This window comes from Aythya ferina (genome assembly GCF_964211825.1).
Source record: "Aythya ferina genome assembly, chromosome: 24".
NCBI lineage: Eukaryota > Metazoa > Chordata > Aves > Anseriformes > Anatidae > Aythya > Aythya ferina.
The window spans coordinates 482,028-506,098 of NC_140322.1; the positions used below are offsets into that span (position 1 = coordinate 482,028).

Below are 24,071 nucleotides of genomic sequence, written 5' to 3' on the forward strand. Positions count from 1 at the left end.
TGTTCTGTTACAACCTCAGCTGCCTATAAAGACTTATTAATTTGATCATCTGATTCCATTTTTCACTGAACCATCACAAAACAAACTTCTTTCATAGTTCAAATGCCAGAAGGTAGTATTACATGAACTTTCTTTCATGGTCCTTGAACATCAAAGCAAAGCAAGGATTTAACGGTAACTGAAAGCAATACTGTTAAGCTTTGAAAGCCACTTTCTGTTTTACTCTATTCCAGCAAGAAAGTTCATTTCCAGCATGGGAAGTCGAACCTTTTTCCACCACAGAGAGGAGGAGCAAAAGGAGGAAAGGAAACAGAGCTTGCAAATGACCTCCACAACTAGAAAGAAAAGGTTCAAAACCAGGTAAGCCACACAGACAGGGATAGTTTGAGCAAATCCTGTCCAGACAGGACTTTCTACAGCATTACACTCAGTACCAAACACTCACAGATTTGTTGAATTTTGAATTTATGAAATTATGGACATTTGTCTGGATTCTTTTTATGTGTGTCTGCCTCTGGAAGTGAGGAAGAAGAGACGTTCAGCCTTTCAGAGTTATCCATAGCAGCTGCCCTTGCACTGACCTCTGAGATACCACAGTAAGTCAGAAATCATTATAACTCAAATACAAGCATTGTATCGCCTTTGTATAGGGGTCACAGGTGCCAGCTCATTTCATTGGAATCAAAAAGACCAGGTTCAATCAAGAGTTCTTCCCTTAAAAACAAACAAACAAACAAACAAACAAACCTCTACAAAAATGCAGGAAACTAAATTACATTGCCTTGGTACCTGTGATGATGAGCCCTCATAAGCCAGGGCTTAAGAGAAACTATATTTCATAGGAATAAATTGAAGATACAGAGTCAGATTAATATCTGTATCTGTATTAATATCTGTATATGTATTAATATTAATGGTAACAGAGGAACTCACCCCTCTTTCCAGAAAATCTTGGCAGCGATCCTGCTGTCCATCCTTCTGTGAGGGCTGAACAACCTACGTAGTGAGCAACACCCCTCTTCTCTAATCCCTCTGCCAATTACCCATATGGGATTAAAAGTGGTCAAATAGCAGATTCCCTTCTTGAGTTATTATACTATTATCTCTTTTGGTAGCACTGTTCGCTTTTATGACACATGATTGCTTGTCATCATACCCCATTGTAAATAAAAAACGATGTTTCTGTCTGTAATACTTGTTTAGATTTAAACAAAACTATGTACTATAAAACAATGCAAAAATAAATATAAGGCATTATCCTAAAATTTGTTGGCTTTTAATATACTCTTGCAGAGATCACAAGCTAAGAAGAGAAGCTGCCATCCTAGAGCTTGAGCAGAGGGGGCAAAAGAGGGTTCGGTTTGGAAATGAGATGGAAAAGCTCGAAAAGGAGGTTATTAGGAACTGCAGGCTGCTGCGTGTGAGAGCTGACCGGAAGGCCCTTCGGAGGAAGGTCAGAAAAGATGTCTCTATTGGTAGCAGAAATGCCAACAGGGTTGTAATTGCCAACACGAAGTAGCATTCTGGAGAAGATCCTAAACAGGTGTTGGGACAACCTCTATACCATCAGCAATAAGGACAAGGCCTTATACTCCTGCCCCTGAAGCGTTATTGTACATGTCCCTTGTGTAAAAGTGTTTGTGTAATTGGAAATAATCCCTTTCCATTGCCTTTATTTAGTCTATCTTTGTCACAGGCTGTAGAGAAGGCACAGATGGAGAAGGACTACATCGAGCTGCGTTCTGGGCGCCCTCCTATGTTCTGGATCCCCCTCCGGGTACACGCTGTGTGGGAGAGGATGGAAGTGACGCTGGCGTGCACAGTCCTGGCTTCGCCACCCCCACAGGTTACCTGGTATGTCCGCTGATACCAACAACTCATCCTGCCCGCGTGGTTGACGAAGTGTGTGCATTTCAGGGGCAACTGGAGGAGCAACATCTGGGTCCTCACAGAAAGGAGGAAGGGAGAGCTTAAGGATCACAGAAAATACTTTCAGTTTAGGTCCCTTCTTCAGTTTGACTGTTAGGACTGGTACAGACGTGAGGTATTTAGTGGGCCCTGAAGACAGTCAGCAGTCCTATGGGGCTCCTTTGGGATGGGACTGATGTCCACACTGATCTCCCTGCTTCCCTTGGTGCTCGGAAACCAGAATCTCCTGCCAGCACTAATTCACCCTGCATACGCACACCAGCAAGTCTTGGCTACCTTGGGTACCACACAAGTTCTGGCTTTGATGCCATCAGTCCTACAATTTGTGAAAACCGAACCAACTCTTTTACTTACTCAGCCCTGCTTATTTATCAGCATGCAGGAAAGGAAGAGTTATGTACCAGGCCTGACTGCAGTGTTAATAACCATTAATAACAGAAGGACAGAAATAAATGAAAGATTGCCTCAGAAAACAATTGGCAGAGTGTTCTTTGATCAGTTTGTTAAAGTGATTGACCATTCCTCCCATGGAAGCTTTGAAGCATGCAAACCTTTGGATTACTGCTGACTTCGCAGGCAGACAACTGCAAGAGGCTGCCTAAGCACTTGTCTACTCCTCTGTACCTCTGTCGTGTTTGACTGTCACTAATTTTAAAATAAGGTGTTAATTTTACCAGCCAGTCTCTTCATCCCTTCCTCAGCACCTTTGTGTCACCTTTGTGTTCAACTAGGTATAAAAACGGAGTCCCTATCGATCTTCGCCTAGCCCCGGCAGGAAAATACAAGATAAAAAACAAGTTTGGGATGTTGACCCTGCAGATCAGCAGGTAATGGATATACTCTTGTTTGTGAGGTGTTTTTTTCAGTTGAGTAAGACCTGTTCTCCTGAAACATCCAGTCTGTGTATGCTAAACAAAAAGGATAATTCTTCTGGCATCTGACCCTGCTTGACTTTAGTGTGTTGTATTTGAGCTAAGCCTTTGCTATCAGTGAGTGATATCAACGGTTCAGAAGGTTTAAATTTTTTTTACAGAAATCTCACAGCCTTATTAATTTTTACTCCTTTTTTTTAGGCATGGCCAAAACATTGTCATTAAGGGTAGTGCCCTGCACATTAGGAGCACTTCACAAGCAAACATACCAATATGAATTGCTACATTGACCAATTACTTGATCAATGTAATCAAAATGACATCAGCTCAACAACCCTGTGACCTATATAGGTGATAAATATTCCTGCATATCTTCACTGGAGCTTAGCGTTCTACAGGTCTTTTGCTTGCTCATAACGTGAAATCTTCTGCTTGTGTGTATTAAAAAAAAAATAATATATATATATATATAAGTAATATCCACAGTCAAAAGGAAAGACACTTTCTTGATGAAAAGCAACCATCTGCTTCTAACTTTTGTCCTGTAAAGTATGAATAATGATTGAAACCTTAAATGAAGGGGAAATATTTTTTCAGATGCTCCATGGAAGATTCTGCTGAATATAGTGTTGAAATTAAGAATCAGTACGGCGAGGCTTACTCATTTGCTACAGTGCTCGTCAGGAGTAAGTAGAAAATGTTTTTTAGTTTTAAATTTTCAAATCCTTGAGATTCTTCAAAATAGTTTCAATTCTATATGTTAAATCAATTTAAAAAAAAAGAAAAAGAGCACTCTGGAAAAACAGAGAAAGAAGTGAAAACTCTGTCAATAAGATAGGAAAATTCCTCTCATGTATTAGTGGGGGAAAAGCATAGCTAAATAAACTAATTTTTAGCAACCACCAATCAATATGTAATGGCTCTTAAAACAACTTCCCTTTCTCCATCACTTTTGATCTCAGGCAAAATCTTTCAGATTCCATATGGACACAGCTGTCTTTCTACTGTGCTGAATTTGTACTAAATTTAGAAACTTGTTTTTTTTTTTCTGGACTGATCTAAAACAGCCAAACATACTCAATGACTACAATACATAACAGGATTGGAAGGAGTGTCTTGCATTTCAAAAATTAAGAAAGAAATTGGTTAACACTTGCTGTGACTTTCATGTGGATCTCTTGGTGCAATACTACATGGAATACCGTACCCCTCTCTCAAATCAGTAACCACCAGGAGCAAATACAGTAACTGGCATAGACTGTCTGGAGACTGGCACAAGCCAAATTCAGATGTGGTGAAAAAAGTAAACCACCGCTACTTAAAAATTTAAATTATATAAAGCTTTAAGAAATATGCAATGAAGTCTCAAAGGATCATAGTTTAGCTGCTCATACTTCCTCTCTCTATATAACCACATATAGATAAAAATTTTGTCATTTAAAAAAAAAATAGACCTACAGAATTGCAGACAACTAAATGCCTCCAGTGGGACTGAGAGTCCAGGGAGCAATTTAAATGGTAACATGAATAGGAGGTGAAGAGGTTTGCTTTGGAGACCTCAAAGGTTGTGCCATGAGAGGTGTCTGGCTGAATGAACTGCAAACCCAGGGGTCTTTTTTGGTTTAGATAGATAGTGTATTTGTTGGTGGTGCTGTAATATATTCTTGGCTCTGTCATGGGTTATTTTATTATCATCTTTACTCTTTGCATGCTGTATTTTGATCACATCTGAATACCATTTGGAGATGCATATGCACACAGAAAAATGTGACTCAATAATTTTATTTTAAAATGTGCTGATATCGTTGTACACATCTGAGGGGAAGATAAACACTGGCATGAAATTTCCTAAAGGTATTTCCTTCTTGTCTTATAGAATATTATGGTAAAGAGTCGGGATTTGATTCAGAAATATACAGAAGTAAGTAAATGGCTATTACTATTATTTCTTTGACTTATATCCTGAAGCAAGCTGGCTTTTCTGAGCTATAGTTTTTCCTATTAGCTTGATTGCAAATGAAAAGTGCAAGGCTCAGATACCACTCTTAATATAATAAAAAAACTACAAGAAAGAAGACTCTGTGAAGTCTTGCTCATGCTGAAATTTGTTTTAATTTCATAGGATCCCTTATCGCCAGAGAGGCAGATTTTGCCTTTTCAATGAAACCCTTATTTTCAAGAGAAAAGGAGCCATTCACCCTCTCCTGTTACTTCTCCTCTGATTTACTTGAACATCAGCGAGACATTGCCTGGTTCAGAGATGGTTTGTATTCAATAGCTAAGCTCATATAAGCTTGTATACATATACACATCTCAATATACCATTTAATTTCACAGCTGTGATCTAATGTTTACAGAAGAGAATTAGAATTCTGAATTCATGAGCTGCTCTCAGCTCTTCTCAAGCTATAGGTGCTATTATTTAATTGGCATGCTTTCCTCACTTGTAAAAGGATGACAGCACTCCAATGGTTTGGAGGTAATGACTTATTTCTGCTTGTAAGAATAGTTTAAGAGCCCTAGTTCTATACAGTGGTAGCTCAAAGTGTTTGCTGTTAAGTCACTGAAAAGATGGAGAAAAAAAACACCTTCTGACTATCCTGTGTTGCTCTGCTGCCAGACAAGGACGTCCGTCTTAGCCAGACTGGTAATTCTTTGTGTTATTAAGTTTTGGAAAGCAGAGGCAACATATTAAGATGCCTCTTGCCTTTTCAGCACTTACACCATAATCAGCCACAAAAATAACAGGACCTATTGAGTTTTAGTGATCTGAGGAGAATTTGGCTATAGTTTGTATTTCTGAGCAATTCCGGATTTGATAAATATATGCAAAATGTATAGCATGTGCCATCCTGCTTTCTGGGGTTTGAGGGCTACTCAGGCAGAAGATCCTGCAGGCTACATGGCAATGTGTTCTCAGGCAGAGCTGGTAAAGTATTTGGCAAACCTCAGAGCATCCAGTTACCTGGTGTGAAGAGCACCTTTTACTCAATTTGTTTAAAGCTGCATTTTATTGCTTTAATTACAAGCTCTTCAGGATAAGGTCCACTCTTTCTGCGCTGTGTTTTGTGTACAAAGAGAACACAGAGGGACAGCCACCAAGTAGGATCAGAGTTTAGGACTGTATCTCAGACGCACAACAATCATAGCAGCAGAATTGTCTCGCAGACTCCTTTTCTTGCTCTGTTTTGTTGTTATTTTTGGTTTTGTTTTCACATTTGGAAATACAGTGATCCTGACTCCACCAGTTCAAGTGGAGATCCTTTACCTCTTTTCATGCTTCACAGGTGAGTTGCTGCAGAACTCAGAATGTCATAAATTAAAGTACCAAGACCGGGAAGCTTCTCTGACAGTGTCATGTGCTCACAAAGAAGACGAGGGATTTTACACTATCCGTGTCCCCTCACTGGATGGATATAAGGAGCAGACCACTTACGTGTTTGTTAGAGGTATTATCAGGATACTGTCCTACTTGGAACAAAAAGCTCCTTTCCTAATACCTTGGCATAAAGGATTTCACAGCCTCATTCTCAAGAAAACGTGTCCCAATTATGTGCATGGGTACAATTAATAGAATGTCCAAATCCTGTTTTGAGTTGTGATTAAGGTTCTAGAAAATATGACTTGCATTACTGAGATGTAGGCCCTTTCACTCAGTAAATCAAGTTAAAATCAAGTTACTGAGGTCAAGTTTTAGTACAGAGAAGAAAAAACCTTGACCACCGTAACTTGCTGTTTCCACAGATGCCGCAGCAGAAACGCCTGGTGCACCTGGATCCCCGCTCAATGTGAAATGCCATGACGTAAATAAAGATTGCTTGATTCTTTCTTGGGTAGCACCCAGTGATAATGGAGGAAGCCCAATCCTCGGATATTTTATTGAAAGGTCTGTATGTTGGCCATCCCGGAGCAGGAAAGCTCATCGTTATGTTGTGGACAAAGACCCGCAGGAACTCCACAGGCTGTGTTCCTTTCCAGGTGTGTTGCCGGGTCAGAGGAGTGGGTCCCGTGCAATGACAGGCCTGTGAAAACCTGCAGATACCCGGTCCTGGGCCTCACTGAAGGACAGACATACCAGTTCCGAGTAAAGGCTGTCAATAAAGCCGGCATCAGTCATCCTTCAAAAACCAGCGCTCCAGTTACAACGTATGACCCCAGCAAGGACAAGAGAGTGACAGGTACGTTCTGAAACCAGGAACATGTGCTCTGCAGGTACAATGTGAGGCTGCAGGTATAAATGAATGCAGTTTGTCCAGATTCGCCTCATTCTCACAAACCTCATTGCAACATACTGCCGTGCTGTGCGTTTGCTAAACCCACCTCAGTACTATTCTGAAACAGAAAAGATCAACCACTCTTGGGACGTTTCATTAAATGTGTGATGAAATGTATACAACTATGCATATAATTAAATTACACGGTCTGATCTGTCTTTTCTGACAAGCTCCAAGCATTTTGACACAGTTCTGTATCTCTTACTGGATAACGCTGTCCTGTTTAACATTCCAGTTATTCCATATGACGAAGGCAGGAAGATAGAAATTTTCAAGGATGACCTGGAAGGTATGTTCACATTTATACTGAGCCATTGTCTCAGAGAGAAATGATTGTTATAGAGCAACGAGATCAGTACTAACATGACTCAGGACATGGTAAAACATAACTGCAAGCCGCACAAGGAATGGAAAGCACCCTCTTTAACGTCTAATCTAAATCTCCTCTCTTTTAGTTTAAAACCATTCCCCCTCATCCAGTCATTATCTGACTGAGCAAAGTCTCTTCTTCTATACTAAAAAAATCTTACTTTAAAGTGGGAAAACATAATCTGTTTTAAAAGAACACTTTTCTGCTACATTATAACTAAAGCATATTCTATTCTGACTTCCTATAGGACACATTAAAGTTCCTTTGCCACCCACCAACGTTCACGCAAGTGAGGTCAGAGAAGATTATGTGGCTTTGGCCTGGGATGAACCAGACCCAAGAGGCAGAGAGCCACTGAATTACTACGTGGAAAAGGTAAGAAAATATTATCACATGGAAGGGAAACTGCTGCTACTCCTGAACAGAACTGTTTATTTCTCATATGGCCTATAGCACAGGCCAATATTTATTGACATTTATTGACTGTTAATAACTGCTGGTGGATGCTTACAGTAGTCAGTGAAAATAATTTGTCACCGCTTCTAAGGGAGAGGTTTCCTCCCATCTTAAAAAAAATAAAAAATCATGTTTCTCCTGAAAACCTTGGCACAAAGTAGAAGGGAGGCAAAGGAGCTGAATTGCCCTGCTATCCTGGAAATGTGGTCAGTCCCTTACTAGGGTGAGACACCCTAAAAGGCTGCTCTAAGGGGAAGCTGCCTCTGCTTCACCAGCACTGCTCACTGCACAGGGGACTGCAGAACTTTCTCGGCCTCTCTCCAGCTCCACAGCTTACTAGAGCCATGATCCTGACTCTGACACCAACTTACATAGCAATAATTAGCAAAGAATAAATTAGTGAGTTTTACACCATACAGTGGTAGCGGAGTTGTAACAGGACTGTTCCTGCCCTGTGGGCCCCTAGGAGGGGAAGAGCCGTGAAGAACTGCACAGTAGTTCACTTTGCTGTTCCCCTCTAACCCCTTTGCTAATTAATTAGTATCTCCTACTGATTTCCTTCTATATGTATTCATTTCCCACCTGCTGTACCATTTCTGTTGCAAAGGGGCCCTCTGTTGCCATGGAAGAAAAGTTTGAGTTTATCAACAAGAAGTATATCATCTCTATTTTGGTGTTGGTTGGTTGGTTGGTTGTTTTAATACTTTCCTATAAAGATTGACTTTGTTATTCCTCAGAAGGGTTTTAAACTTTCACAAGTTGAAAATCATCACCTTTTTCTTTACAGTCAATTGTAGGCAGCAACTCCTGGCAAATGGTTAATCTGGATACGCCAGTTAATTCCCCAAGATTTGCACTCTTTGATCTTGTTAAGGGAAAATCATATTGCTTCCGCGTGCGATCCGTTAACAAGTACGGAATCAGTGAGCCATCCCTGCCCAGTGAACCCATAACTGCTGGAGCCAAACTGGGTAATTATTTCACTAATGTGCACTACACTAATGATATGGAAAAGGAGATGTACTATGAAATTCATGTGTGGGTTCCCCCTGCCCCCACCCTGCTTCCTTTAAATTTCATGTTATATTATTACACAGCAGTTGCTTTGATAGCAGGAAATCTCTTAATGCCTTAAATGCTTGTTTAATTACTTTGCAGTTGGTCAGTGCAGTGTAAATCTAACCAAGCAATGATGGGAGAATTACATTTAATTAAGTAAGGGACAGTTGAAGCCTGTGTTTAATCCAAGTATGCTTCCAGCACTCTAAAAAAAAAAAAAAAAAACGAGGCTGCACAGGCCCGTGTCAGAAGGAACGATACAGCTGTGCTTGCTGAAGGAGCCTGTCTTGGGGGCTTCAGAGAAAGGAGCAGTCCCTGAAGGGCTGACTTGTTCTGTTTCCTTCCCAGGAATAACATGACAGTAAGAGATGCAAAGACTCATGCACATGTTTCCATTACACAGAGAGGACTATCTCTTTCTCTTATATTTTATTTATCCTCATATTAAAGCTGCCCTAGTATTCATTAATGCTGTCCTTTTTGTCAAGAGTGAAGCAGGTCCCGTTTCACAGTGGAGTCATGTGAGAGTTAATATACGAGTCTCGTTTGCACGCTGATTCAGAGGTTACGTAGGTGTACATGAGTATGAGGAATCACAAACCCAAACATAAACACTTAGGCTGTGGACCAGGACAATGTCTATGGTATTTTGCTCTGATTTGAAAGTGAAGCTCTAGAAAAGATGAATACATAATACAGCTCAACTCACTTATGAGAACCTTTGAATTTATAAGTTTTTTACTTATAAACTATAAACTATTTTTCTATTTTCATTTTTTTCTTTTGTAGCTACTCTGCCACCACCTTCTCAGGTTTTAGCTTTCAGAGACACCAAGACATCTGTTGTTTTGCAGTGGGATAAGTTAAAGGATGGTCTGGAGCCTCTTGGCTACTACATATATTGTCGGGAAACTGGGACAGAAGGATGGCAAACCGTCAATAATAAGCCTGTGACATGTAACGAGTGAGTTCAGTTGTTATACTGCACTGAGAGAAGACAGGGTGCCAGCTTGGATTCCTCTGTGTATGGCTGGAGTCGTATTTCAGATAAAAAAAGAACTTCCTTCTCTGCACACACAGGCATGCACACACGCAAACACCACGTCCTCTTTTAGCATGAAGTATTGCTCACATGCTGAAATGCCCAGTCTTACTTTTACATCCAAAGCCAGACTGACAGCAAGGTCTGTGTGCATCTTCAGGCTCTGGGTCTGCAGAAGACAGACCTTGTGGCATGACCAGCAGAACCACATTCCATTTTTCTGCCTGCTTTCCAGAGAGTAAGTTGGTGTCACTCACACAGGGGATTCAGAAAACCTCTCTAACTGTGGGGGCCACATGTCAACCAAAAAGTCCATTAGAATTCCTATTTATTCTACTGGCAGTGCCAGACAGCAGCATTGCACCTCTCGGTATCTGATCTGTACTTAATGTCCGATTTATCGGTAGCCGTTTTATGTGGCACAGTGCTCTTTAATCTGTAACGGCAAATCATGGCTTTGCAAGGAACATTGCCTTATTAAAATATATTGCTGTCTGTTCAGAGGACTGTTTACCTGTACTCTGAAGAGTCAAATACAAACACAGTAATTTTCTCTCCTAGATTTACTGTTCCTGGGCTGCAGCCTGGAAAGGAGTATGTCTTCTGTGTGAAATCTGTCAGCGAGGCTGGACTAAGCGAAAGCTCACCAGAGACGGATCCTATCATTGTCAGGCCAGCTATTGGTAAATAGTATATAAATACACATACACACAAAAAATAACCCCCTCCAAGATGTATCTATCATACATAGCTATTGTGACACACAGTGGTAATAACAGTGAGCAGATAAGCAAACAAAAGCAAGAGGAATGTATTTTTTTGCACCCCCCTGGTTCTGTTACTAATTATACATGTCAGGGGTGAGCAAAGTTAATTAGCATTTTGACAAAGGAGTGTGTTAACGCTTACAGTATTCATTTGGTACTGGTACAAGTGAACGTTTTAAGTGCAGTTTTACCGGTGTCTTGAAATCAGCAATGTGAATTTCTCCAGAGCAATCACAAAGACCTACCCACCACATTAAGACAGGAGCTGACCCTCAGCCTTCACCTTTATACCAACTCACTGTGTTTATCTTTCCTAACAGACAAAATATAAAGTGACATGCAAGAAATGCCCTGAAACATTTCCATGACTTTTCTTGTGGCATCTGAATAGGAATCTGCTCACTTCTCAATCCTTTTACGCTATAAAAGTGATATTAAGGAGCCTTAATATAAATAGCGTCACATCTGCTCTGCACACACAGGGCTCTCCTCTCCCTGCTTTACCCAATGCGTACACCTCCTTCCCCAGTCCCCAGACCCCAAGCCCGCACTGAACACCGCCGTCCTTCCTCCTTCCCTTCACTGTGCAGCCCGGCCGTCCGCGCCCCGCGGGTTCGTGCTGCTGAGCTGTGGGAAGAGCGAGATGACCATCGGCTGGAAGCCCCCGAAGCGCCGAGGAGGAACAAAGCTTCTGGGCTACTTCCTAGACCAGCACGATACATCTGAACTCGACTGGCATGAAGTCAACATTCAGCCAATTCCCCAACGAGTTTACACGGTATGAATTTCAGATATAATACTGAGCTTCCTCATGCGTAGTGGGAACCCTAGCTCCAACACGAGATGAGCTGCTCTTCCTCTACTTCCTCTAGTCCAGAACTTTCCCCATGCCCCATAAGAGTGCTACCATGCAAGGCCATGCCAATAATCTCTTTGTGCTTCTGAACCCAAAGGTTGGCAACCTCAAGGAAGGGCACCTCTATGAATTCCGGGCTTGTGCAGTGAACATGGCTGGTGTTGGGGAAGTGTCTGAACCCAGCGACACGTTCAAGTGTGAGGAATGGACAATGCCAGAACCAGGTACCTCTCACAAAAAGAACAGGCAGAAGAGTATCACCAGCTACACCAGGTATCTTCTCACTCTTCTGTGACTCCGAGGGACTTCTGAAGACTAAATCTGTACACGGCTGGGTCCCGGTGTACAGATGCACACAAACACTTCTGGGGACCTTCTGATTCAGATGTAGCATATTATTTCTGCATTACACACGACTAGCATCAAGGTATTTTTAATAATATTGTTTCCAGAGAATGAAGAATCTGGATCAAATACCCTAACATCTTTGTATATTACACCAGAGCACATAACATCAAACCAGCTGATGTATGCTTTTTTTTCCCCTAGAACCTATGTTTCTAGAACTTGTATGGTTGAATAGCATAGAAAGCACCACCTGTGGGCCCACTATTCACTTTTTAACAAAAAGCTTTGCTTTCTGATCTCAAACTCAAACGATGTGCGCCTGCTTGCATTTCTAATGTTATTGCTTGACAGCCCACTCTTCTCCGGACAGGCCCTCCTTATGACGTGAAGTTCACAGAAGTAAGAGACTCGTCCCTGATGCTACACTGGCAAGCCCCGCTGTACACAGGTGCAGGTCCAGTTACAGGATACTACGTGGATGTGTGTGAGGAAGGGTCAGAGGAATGGAAGCAAATAAACAAGCAGCCCGTAGCCACCACCCACATGAAGGTCTGTATGTGCACTTACTATCCAAATGTCGCTTCTCATTCAGCCTTATGTTAATTCCTGTCCCTGGTTCCTACAGGTTTCAGATCTAGAGACAGGGAAATGCTTTATCTTCCGAGTAAGAGCACTGAACAAGGCTGGAATTGGGCCCCCTTCGCTCCCCTCAGATCCTGTGGTGGCTAAAACCAAGCCTGGTATGAAACTGAAGTGGTGAGATTTTAAATATTAGCTACATGTTCCATAGCAAGAAAAAGCCTGAGTCAAAATAAAGATTAGCAAATTAATCTGCCCAAATGAATTTACTCTAGCTGTACACTCTCTGGCCTTTAAGCCGGATGTCCAGATGTTACCTGTTTTGGTAAGGGATGTTTTGCGGTGTTATTTTTTCCTTTGTTTGCTTTGTCATACAGGCACAAATGAAATCGAACTTGGGGTTGATGAAGAGGGTCTCATTTATATGGCTTTTGAAGCTCCTGAGAAGAATGACTCTTCTGAATTTATCTGGTCAAAGGACTATGAAGGACCACCAGATGCTGACAGAGTTCGGACTGAAGAGAAGGGCAATAAGTGAGTACATTATGCACACTGAGAAAATGAATTGTGGACTGTGGAATAAAGAATGCCTTAAACACAGAGAAAAATGTGAGGGCAAAGGTTTCCCTCTCCTCCCAGTATACAAGTAAACTGGTGAACTTCTGCAAATCTCCCCGATTCCCAGCTCTGCTGTCTGTGGAATGGGGCAGGCAGGGAAATGGTCAGGTCACAGAAGGGAAATAACATCCCTTATATTGTTCATGCTTTTGCCTTGCTTCTCAGTGTCACGTACATGTGATGTTCCAGATGTATCAAATGTATTGTATTCTTTTACAAAAAGCATAAATTTTAAACAAAATATTTTTTCTATTATTACTTTCAAGATCTAAGCTTATACTGACAAACCCATCAGAAAAGGACTTGGGGGTATATTCAGTGGAGGTCACAGATGTAGATGAAGATATCTCTGCCAGCTGCACTTTAACAAAAGAAGGTAAAAACTGATAATTAACAAGCACCAAAATCTAATGTGCCATAATTTTCTAGTATGGAGATGTTTGGAGGAAAGCTTCTCCTAGAGGAATAGTAAGTGACTGATGTCACTTGATGATAGGGGTATCATTAGAAAGATGTTTCTCATTCCCTGAAGGCCGAAGGGCAGTTTCTTTTCCAGTCCCCTACAAAAAGATACCATAGTCCTGGAAGGTCGTTTTTCCATTAGAGTTCAGATTTCACACACAGCTACACTATCACAGTTATTTAAAACTTTAAAATATTTCTCAAGTTGATAGAACCAACGTTCTGTTTGGACATAACTAAGAACTGTCTTCACCACCACTTCAGACCCTCCCTGCTATGGAATGTTTTGTACTTATTATCTTCTTCTTGACATAAACAAAGTTCATTGACAAATTAAGCCCAATTTATATAATGATTTTGATTTGGCCTAGTTGTACTAGTCTAAATGATTTCTTATTCTTTGCATTTCAGACCTGGACAAGTTACTGAAACGTAGCCATGAAATCAGGAACCCGTGTAAGTTGAACCAGGCTGAGGCCACTACCATATAGATAGATTCTGAAAGGGGAACTCTGGCATAATCCTGGCTGAGCCAAGTTCTGTGGTTTATATATGAATTCCCCTTGGTGGTTCTCTTTGTTTTCCAGTGATAAAGCTGATATCTGGGTGGAATGTTGATGTTCTGGAGAAAGGAGAAGTGCGGCTGTGGCTGGAGGTTGAAAAGCTGTCACCAAACGCAGAACTGCATTTAATCTTCAATGAGAAGGAGCTTAAAAGTACTCCAGTACGTTTGGGTATTTTTAATTCTGACTTACTTTCCCCTTGCTGAACAGGGAAGTAGACCAACTGGGCACATCCCACACTTTCTAAATTACCATCAGACATTTTGATATGTGCTTTTGGGAGGCTCTGTGCCTTGATTTCCCACTGTGCATAAGCAGAAAGCCAACTGTCTGCTTCTCAAGCTGTCTGGCCTTAGTAGCATGCACAGCCACAGGACTGACGCTCAGTTAAAGGCAGGGCAGTCCTCCTCAGTGCTACGGCCAGCAGAAACCTCAGTGGTAAGATGCAGAGAACACCTTCTCCTTAGCCAGCATTCCTCCCACCATGAGAAGCTGCCTCTGTCAACTGTGCTGCAGCAGATTTCCCTTTTACACATGGATTTTCCAACAAAGCCCAGCCATGTCCCATTCATCTGATACTAGATGCACCTGTGCAGGACTGAGAGCTTCCTCTTAGTGAATGATCTGAACTCATTTAAGAGGATGGTAAAGAAATATACCATCTCTGACAATGAGGCAGGATATTTTTTCTTCTATTTTAACAAGCAAAGCTGCAAGGTATCCACCCTCACTCTTTGAACTGCATACAGATAATGAATTCTAAGAGCAGATGAAAGTGATTTATTGCTCTGGAAATAACTGGAAATAACACTGCATCACATGTTACAATACACTCCTACCTTCTGATATATTTTTTCAAAAGAGTTCTAGCCTCTTCCTTGTCTTCCCATATCAAGTTAATATTTTAACATTTAAAAAGCATTTGGAATGACAGGAGCAGAATGGAGAACAGTTGAGAATGAAGAACACCATAAATCACGTGCCTGTCAGTTAAAATGCAGTGTAGCAATGCCAAGATAACAAAAAAGCAAAACAAAACAAAAAACCACCACAGATACAACAAAGGGATAGGAGTACACCAAAGATTTTCAGAGCTTTTATTGCAATCATTCCTGGTTTTGGGGGGAGGGCTGGTTTTTTAAAGCAATGTGTAGTGAATTTATTGAAGACTTTTGCCTATTATAAGAACTGTCTTTTCTACACTGGAGAACTGACATAGTAATGCGTGATTACAAAGTGTTTGCCAGGCTCTTTGTAACAATAATATTTGCCTAGAGCAAACAAGGAGGTGAGGCCTAAGGATGGTATTTACATTTAAGGTATTTACATGTAAGTGTCTGGCAGGTTTCGGGGTGTGTGTGTAAAAGATTCAGTAGTGGTTGCACGGTGTCAGAGGGTGGCAATATTACTTATAATTGCCCAAATATGTGATTACTTTCATTATACTAAAAATAATAGAGATCCTGGCAGGGTGAAAACTCTGTAATACGCAACAAGAAAGAATGCATTGTGTTGTGTGGTTTTAACAGAAACTTCCTCCTGGAGAAAAGCTCTGCTGCATGCAATTCTGCTGTGCCTAAGTGCACAAGCAAAGAATAGATGAATCACAGAACACAGAATACCAGAGTGCAGTGGCCTCATTACACCTGTAGGATGAGGGAAATATATGAGGATACATACATAATGGGACTCTGGTGTCTGAGTGTCTTGTGAAAGATGTGCCAGGATCTAGCCTTGGAACTGCTCCTCTGTGGAAAAGCTATTTAATTTATCTTATTTGCTTTGTTTTACACAGACACATAAAATAAACTTTGTCAAAGGAAAAGGTCTGGTAGAACTGATAATCCAGAATTTCTGTGATGATGATAAAGGGATGTACACAGCCCAGCTGCAAGATGGAAAAGCTAAAAATCAATTCACCCTAGTTCTTTTGGATGAACGTAAGTGGAAATTCAGTATCAAATATAGACTGCCATGCTGAGTGGAAATTTTTCGAGGCACTAAAGTATTTCTGACAGCTATACTGGCACACTGGGAATGCGGAGAACAAATTTTAGCATACATTTAAAGTCAATTGTGTAAGAAATAATCTGTATTTCTCTTCTCTTTAACATAAATTGAAGCTTTTGGTCTTACAAATAGGGTTCCTGATGATATAAATGATCTGCTAAAGTAAAACATCTAGTGAATCTAGTTTAGTTATTGTTTCCAAATGTCTTACATTATTATCTTGCTATGTCAAACTGCCTGTATCTTGGCAGCAAACTGTATGGCAAGTATTATGATACGTACCTATTTATTTCAGGACAGGATCAGGTTGAAAATTCAGCGTATTTAACAGCTGGTCAGTTGCATCAAACCAAATGCAATAAAGAAACTAGTGTCGATTGTAATGAAGGCAAGTCCAAGCAACAAAGAAAGATAAACATGAAACATGCAGGGTCCTTGTATGTGCTAGTACAGAGAGACTCTTCAATAAATTAAAAACAGGAAGCAACAAGATTAGCATTCAAATTCTTCCCCATACACTCTCTATCTCCATCTTCAGTTCTTGCAAACAATTTGATGATTTCAAGCAACCTTACAACCGGGCTCTCATGGGGTGATCCAGCACACGTTAAGTTCAGAATAGAAAATGAGCTTGACTTGTGCTCTGTAAGTGCACATTTTTCTTTAGTGATGATGAAAGAAGTAGAGAAACCTCAAGTTGCATACAGTTGTCTAAAAGTGAGGTAAATTTTATGCTCTCTGCCTTCCTTTGTGTTTCCTACTTTTAAAACATTTTAATTTCAGGGTTTCTAGCCTATATTTTTGTATGGTCAAAAGTCCTATTTCATTTCCTAAATGCATAATGATCAGGTCTCCAAAGACCCTTCTGTTCATGATGATAAATATCACAGACTTGGCAACCAGTACAATCAAGAAAAGGATGGTACTGATCTGCTCAAGGTTCTGTGAGGCCAGAGGTAACCGGTACTAGGACACCTTACAAACATCTATCAGAGCTCTTATGATAGCACCCTTTGCAACCAGAAATCTCTAGTGTTATACTAAGAAACAGGTGCTTTTGTTGACTTTGACAATCACTGTTCTTACAGGTTTTGCTAAAGTCGCAGAGGAGGCTGATGCAAAACGGAGAGAATGGAAGAAAAAGCAGGGTAAGATAAGCTGAAGGTTAATGACTTACCAGAGAAGTAAACAAGGTTCTCTAGACATGTTTAAAAAGATCATGTGTCCCACTTTCACTTTATCCCCCATCTTACATTCATGGATAAGAAAGTTTATAAAACAGTTTCAGAGAAAAAAATATTACAGTTGGAAAGATGATCATCCCCTTCTAACTGGGATACAAGGATCCACCAGCAGCTGCCGTACCAGAGAGGGCCAGGGGCACAGTCGCCTGTCTTCAGAGATGCACAGTATAAGTTTAAGCTGTGTATAAAGCAACTTTCCCCTCAGTTTACCCCTACAGGAATATTCAGGAAGAAAAATTAGAAAGTATACAACTTGTCTATTCTGTTGCACTTCACTCAGAAAATCTCTCTCATATCCCACACTGACTGCATGCAAAGCTGTCATTCAGTAAAGGCATCCTAGGCATCAACACTAACATCATTTTAAGGTATGATTCCTCAACAAACATAAGATCTGTTGCCTTAGGACATTACAAGAGCAGCAAAAATTGTGTGCTGTAAACTGGTGCCTGGTGTATGCAAAACTAAAAAGCATGAAACTCTCCCAACGAGCACCACTGCTGGGATTCGCCACTAGATGGGGGCATTTCTGTAGCTAATTAGGAGCTGTGGAACTGTACAGCAAAAAAAAACACTTATTTTCTTTTATAGGCCCGTATTTTATAGAGAATTTGAGATGGAAGGTTACTGAGAGCTGTGAAGTACTCCTTACCTGCAAGGTACGTACATCTCTGTGATGCAACTGCACAGCCTGAATTCCTTTAGCATTAAATTTTAAGTGCGAAATTTAAGGGATGGGAACAAACAATGCTCCTTTAAATGGTTATTTGCAGACCAATGAAGGGTAAGAGATAGTATATCTTGGGCAGAATTTTCAATAAAGGAAGTTTCCAGAATTCTTACACCAATCCTGTAATGCAAGTGATGTTTTGCATCAGGGCATGTTGGCATTCAGAAACAAAATACACTTGAGAACCTGACTTCTAAACCTTGACTTTAAACAGGCAACGAACCTGAGAAAGGACACCAGCTTCCAGTGGTTCTTCAATAAGAAGGCACGAACAGGCGGCGTGTTTGATCCACAGACTGGGATAGGAACTCTTTGTGTTAAAAAGGTGAAAAACATAAAAGCAACTCAGCAGCACCGGCAGTCACGTCAACGTGCAAACATAGGGTTATCTTACACGTAACGTTCAATTTGTGTTTTGGGTAGTGCCCACTAAATGAAAGAAGAATTAATGCTATAGCCAGCTGAATTAGATGTTTTTAGCAGTGAGTGGCTGTGAAAAGTTTAAGTGTGGGCTCTGCAGGTTTTCTGAGCAAGATTTGTTGCCCGTTCTGGAGACAAACTTTAGTCAAAGAAGAAAAAAAAAAAGTTACTGTGCTCATTACTGAAATGACTGAATGAAATTTAAGGCTTAACCTGCAGAGAAGGCCAGACACGCTGAGCTAATGCCCGCTGTAGTCTCAACTCTGCCTCAGGGGACTACAGCTGAGGAAAGGCAGCGTGGTGGTGCAGATCTCTGCATGGCTAACTTGAATCCCACTTTCTTCTTTTGCCATCCTTTCTGATCAGTCCAGCCTCAATCCAGGGAAGACGAAAATCTCAGCTCTCTGCCTTTTCGAAGTCCTTCCTTATTTCAATAATATGTGAAGATTCCATTGTCCTTTTTTGTTGTTGTTTTGTCCTGTTTTATTATTATCTATGTACATACGTATTTGACAGATAACCAAAGCAGATGAGGGCCAGTACAAAGCACTTGTTTCAGATGACCGAGGAGAAGACTACACCCAACTTGATCTCACAAAAGGATGTAAGAGAACCTTGTATATGGCAATATTACACATACACACCTGCCTGGATTCATTTTGGATCTAAAAACAAATTTCATAACTTGTTACCACGTCTTCAACTGCAGATGTTGAGTGCTAAGGAAGATAGGAGCATCTAAATACAGTAAAAAATACAGCATCTAAAAATAAACAAACTGGTGACAAAACCCCCATACCCAGTAAGCTTTGCAACAGAAGAAGACAAAGAATAACTGATATATTCTAAACATAATGAAATTAAGTTAGTAGATCAGATGTGATCTGCTAAATAGTGCATGGTTAGTTAAATATCATTATGTCTTTGCAGCCTTTGAAGACCTCCTGAAGGAGCTGTGCAGGATCAGCGGTACGTCCCTTTCTCTTCAGCTGGTCCAGTAATTACAGCAGGGGGAAAAGGTGGGGTGCCACAATCGGAGCAAACAGCTCACCAGGGCAATATTTACCACCTCAGGTACAACACGGCCCATTGCATATTCCTTTGGCATCAAAAGCACCTTTAAAGTGTCAGTGGGGATGGTCAGTATGTGTGCCCAGGGACATAAAATCCTCTGCACTTACAAATTATTCCTGTGACCTTTACGTGCCAGCAGCCTGCTCCTTGTCACAGCGCTTGCTATGTGAATTTGGGCAAGTTGAACGTTCAGCTAGCCACATTCTCCAGAGAGAAATGTTAATATGTTGCTTGGGATTTTGTTTGCATAGCATGTAAAATTACATGGATATTCTTGGATGTCCTCCTCAATTTCAGTTTTTCAATTATACTATCAGCTCTTTCTGCTTCACCTCTGAAAATTCAGCCTACTGAAGAAGGCATCAAAATCTACACGGATGTGAAGTACTACACAGACTACATGAAAACAACCTGGTATCACAAGTAAGTCCCCAAAAGACATTTGCAAGGCTTGTGGGGGTACTGTTGCTTGTACATCATAAAAATGTTGCTTTTTTATCATAAAAATTAAGCATCTTAGGCCTGAATCCTTATTTTCTAAGGCAATGGGAGATTTATCAGGGTAAAGACTGAAAACCACAACTCTCTCTGAAATCTGAATCATGTCTGGGAATTCCAAAATAAACAAGTCGTGCTATTTTTATCTTAGCATTGCATAAATATTTACAAGTGGTCATCTTTACTAGAATAATAATTTAAGGTACCGCTCAGTTACAGCCACCTTGGTTACAAACAGGAAAGGAATCTGTCATTTTTTCCCAAGTCCTTTATGTCTACTATCTTACACTTCCATAAATCATATTACCCCACTGTGAGAAACAAATATTCCCAAACGTTACAACATTCTTTCCAAACATGAGCTAATTTAGCCTCATAACATCTTGGTCAAATAGAGAAATGCCTTTTTATTACACATCTCCTACAGACATATTAAAAATTGGCCTCCTTGTATGATGTTTAAGGGCTAAACGTATGTGATGCCTACATCCTATTTAATCTCGTCCATAAGAATCAGGAGGTCTATGGTAGGGTTTGTAGAGCTTTGGCAAACTGCCCAAACACAGAGATAGATGCCCAGTGAGATTTTCAAGTGAGTGAGTCCGTAACTCTCCATGAAATGCACAGTGAGGTCCTGACTCCCACCTCCTTGTTCTAAGTGGTTTAGGACTAACAGAAAGTTATCACTCTAATTTATGCAGCTCTGCTAAATAGTATTGAAATTATATAATTTGTTTGCTTAGGGAGAAGCAAGTGGAAAGTCGTGACAGACTGAAAGCTGGGAGCACGATGAATCAGATCTGGCTTCACATCCTGAACCCCACAGATGCAGATAAGGGAAAATACGTCCTGGAGTTATTTGATGGGAATGACACTCACAAGCTGTCAACGGACTTGTCTGGGCAAGGTAAACTGAGTCAACAGCACGGCCACGGGAATCAGATCTACCTGAGCTGCTCTCCAGGATTCCTTCAAACCATTGGCAGCAATTCCTCTCTCTCGTGTTTGAGCTGGAGGTTTGGTTCCATGACAACATGCTACGAAACTGGGTTCAGAAAGACAATGAACTGCCCATAAAAGTCAAAGGAAACCTGAGGAGAGGAGAATGGAGCAGCAGAAGGGACCCAAGTCTTTAGGGCACCTTGCTGCCAGAGCATAAGGAGCTGCTGGGGGAAGGATGAGTGGGAGGACAGCTGCTCCCGGGACATGTGGGGTTCCCCCGAGGCTGCCAGAGCTTACAAGCAGCACCCTGGAAAAGAGAACATTGCTTCAGGTTTACAAAGGCTTTTCCAAACAGTCCAAAGGATTCTTTTCCTTCTGAGGAAAGGGAATATCAGGCTCCACTTATTTCAGTACTTTATAAGTACATTCTTACTTCCTTAAGGCATGTATAATGTATAAGTGATAGTTAATTAGATGTAGCTGTGCACACAAATACCTGCATTTCCAAACCCGATATATTACATTAAACCTACTGTCAAAAGAAATAAACAGCAACTTTCCCTAAAAACATTTCTTTCCTTGCAGCCTTTGAAGATGCCCTGGCTGAGCACAGAAGGCTAAAGTAAGTTTCTGCCTAACTATTTTCACAGCCAAACTAATCCATTTCAGGTGTCATATTCTATACTGAGAATACAAGGCCTAATAAATAAAACCGCTATAATTTTATCTCTCTCTCTTCATTTTCAGAGAAGCAGCAGTAGCAGAAAAGTGTAAGTAAATGAATTTCCTTCCTTCTGCCAAACACAGCCAAGTGGTACACAGATAAGTAAAACTAAAAGGTCGTATTTGCTTATTCCCAGGTCGTGCCAGAGTTGTTCAAGGTCTGCCAGATGTTGCCACCATCATGGAGGACAAGGTAATATTGAGTAACTGTCCGTGTAACTGGGCCTTGCACAGACACGAGAAGGACTGCTGGGAGAAGGCTCCTGCCGTCTCCCTCCTGTGCGGTTCCAGGAGCTTTCCAGAACTACTGCTGAAGGAGCAAAGTGGTACCCTCTGTGCCACCTGTGTCAGTCCCATTTGTTGTTGATGTGCTTCCGAATGTGCACGTGCTTCTGCACTTACAGGTGCTTTCCCTGGCACAGAATCTTCTGTCAGGTCACAGGTGTAACAGATGCTTTCTAGGTCTGTTTCCCAGTTAGATCCTTTCTGTTGTCTTCCCATAAAATACAACTAGACCAGGGGTTAAGTGCTGAACCTGGTTTTTCCCATTATGTAAACTTGATACCTACATTTCTGGGTCACATTCCCATTTACTACTACACAGGCAAAATAAGTAACAAGTCTGTAAAGTAATTGCAAATTCTTGTGTCTATTTAAGTGCCACTTCATGGTGTAAGAAAGTTGTAAAAAGACAGCAGCACAAATATTAGTCAGGCCCCGTGAACTTAGGTTAATCCTGATTATACTGGAAGATATCAGGAAAAGGAAATGGACAGTCCTGGAATCTCACCTACTAAAAACCTAGAAGAATTTGCCAAGTGCTTAAAACGCCTCAGGTCATTTCTGACACTTTATTACCAAGGTTGTGAAAGTCAATATCATAAGAATTTTCTAGTTCCATAGAAGCTGCACAGAACAGCAATAAAATTTAATTAAGGACCACCATTTCTTATAGCCACAAACTAGACAGCCAATTAAATGCAATTGCAAAGTAACAACTTTAAAAATAAACATTTTTAAATAATAGTTATCTTTCAGGAGACATCACTCTCAGTTTATAAAACAAAGACCTGAGATAAAAGTACGTGTGCTATTTGACGAACACATCATATAATATAATCCATAATGCACAATGCAGTCAATAAGCAGCCCTGGTGGACTTCTCCTGATCTTGATTTTTATTTTTCTTAATCTCACATCAATGAATTTCTTTGCTCAGTTACGTGTTTGTAATCTCTCTGTTTTACAACAGACCCTGTGTTTAACTTGCTGTGTATCTGGAGATCCTTACCCAGAAATCACTTGGTTCAAAAATGAGAAGGTTATCGTCTTTAAAGATCGTTACAAAATGGATGTGAAGGGGACAGTTGTCACAATTACCATAGAGAAAGTCTGCAATGAAGACACAGGAAAATACAGCATCTATGTCAAGAACAAATATGGCTCTGAAACAGGGCAGGTTACTATCAGTGTCTATAAGCATGGAGAGATACCAGTAGGAACAGATGAAAAGACCCAGGTGGAAACTGTAATGAGAAAGCCTAAATGAATTAGGCAACTATATCTCATTGAAATTAAAAGAAATTTGACTCCTTTGGATTCACTCAAATGTCTCCACCCTAAAATTCAGTCTCATATCTCCATTTTTATTTCAGTATTATTTTAGTATTTTTATTTTGATGGTTACTAGAAAACAATTCTCACTTGTGTGTGGGTGCATGCACACACTTGCATGCTCACTTTACAGAGAAAACGCTTTCCTGCCAAGTTATGTTGTGTGGGAAATTCCAGAGGATTCATGCGCATGAAAACTAGGCCTTTAGTAGAGGGTTTTTGTTCTTTTTGTGTGTGTGTGTGTGTGTTGTTGTTTGTTTTTGTATTAAATCCTCATGTGTTACTGATTATCTTGTAGCTGAGCAATGTTTATGTCTATATTATTAAACTTATAACCTGAGTGACACCTTAGCACTGTCATCAGTACATCCATTTTGAAATGAGTTAGAAGTGAAGAATTTTCATAAGTACTGTGTGAAAGTCTTGAAGTATTCACCTTCACAGACTTAAGCCATACGGGAAGAAAATGAGGCCTGGTGCTTCACAGAGGAACACGTTCAGCTTCTCTCTGCACTGACACGCAGCAATACGCTTACACAAGAGGATTGAGTGAAAGTCCACAAAGTTGGACCCAGATCCTTCCATCCTCCAGCACACCTATACTCTTTAGAATTAAACAAT

At 40.7% G+C, this 24,071-nt stretch overlaps 1 protein-coding gene across 1 annotated transcript; it reads left to right on the forward strand.

Moving 5' to 3' along the window:
* Positions 1 to 253: 253 nt before the first annotated feature.
* On the forward strand, positions 254 to 23,801 carry MYOM3 (myomesin 3; the record flags this gene model as incomplete). The annotated part of the gene is made up of 36 exons (XM_084497005.1): positions 254 to 360; positions 522 to 596; positions 1,294 to 1,453; positions 1,697 to 1,854; positions 2,661 to 2,756; positions 3,399 to 3,487; positions 4,678 to 4,722; positions 4,924 to 5,064; positions 6,089 to 6,250; positions 6,546 to 6,687; positions 6,780 to 6,979; positions 7,311 to 7,364; positions 7,693 to 7,820; positions 8,689 to 8,872; positions 9,750 to 9,924; positions 10,564 to 10,685; positions 11,360 to 11,547; positions 11,723 to 11,849; positions 12,344 to 12,522; positions 12,599 to 12,713; positions 12,930 to 13,086; positions 13,437 to 13,546; positions 14,044 to 14,088; positions 14,220 to 14,356; positions 15,991 to 16,135; positions 17,294 to 17,353; positions 18,041 to 18,108; positions 18,394 to 18,504; positions 19,116 to 19,203; positions 19,530 to 19,568; positions 19,991 to 20,096; positions 20,915 to 21,078; positions 21,699 to 21,735; positions 21,861 to 21,883; positions 21,974 to 22,029; positions 23,089 to 23,801. The coding sequence occupies 36 exons, from the start codon at positions 254 to 256 to the stop codon at positions 23,383 to 23,385; spliced, it is 4,290 nt and encodes a 1,429-aa protein (XP_084353131.1). The 3' UTR covers positions 23,386 to 23,801.
* Positions 23,802 to 24,071: the final 270 nt, after the last annotated feature.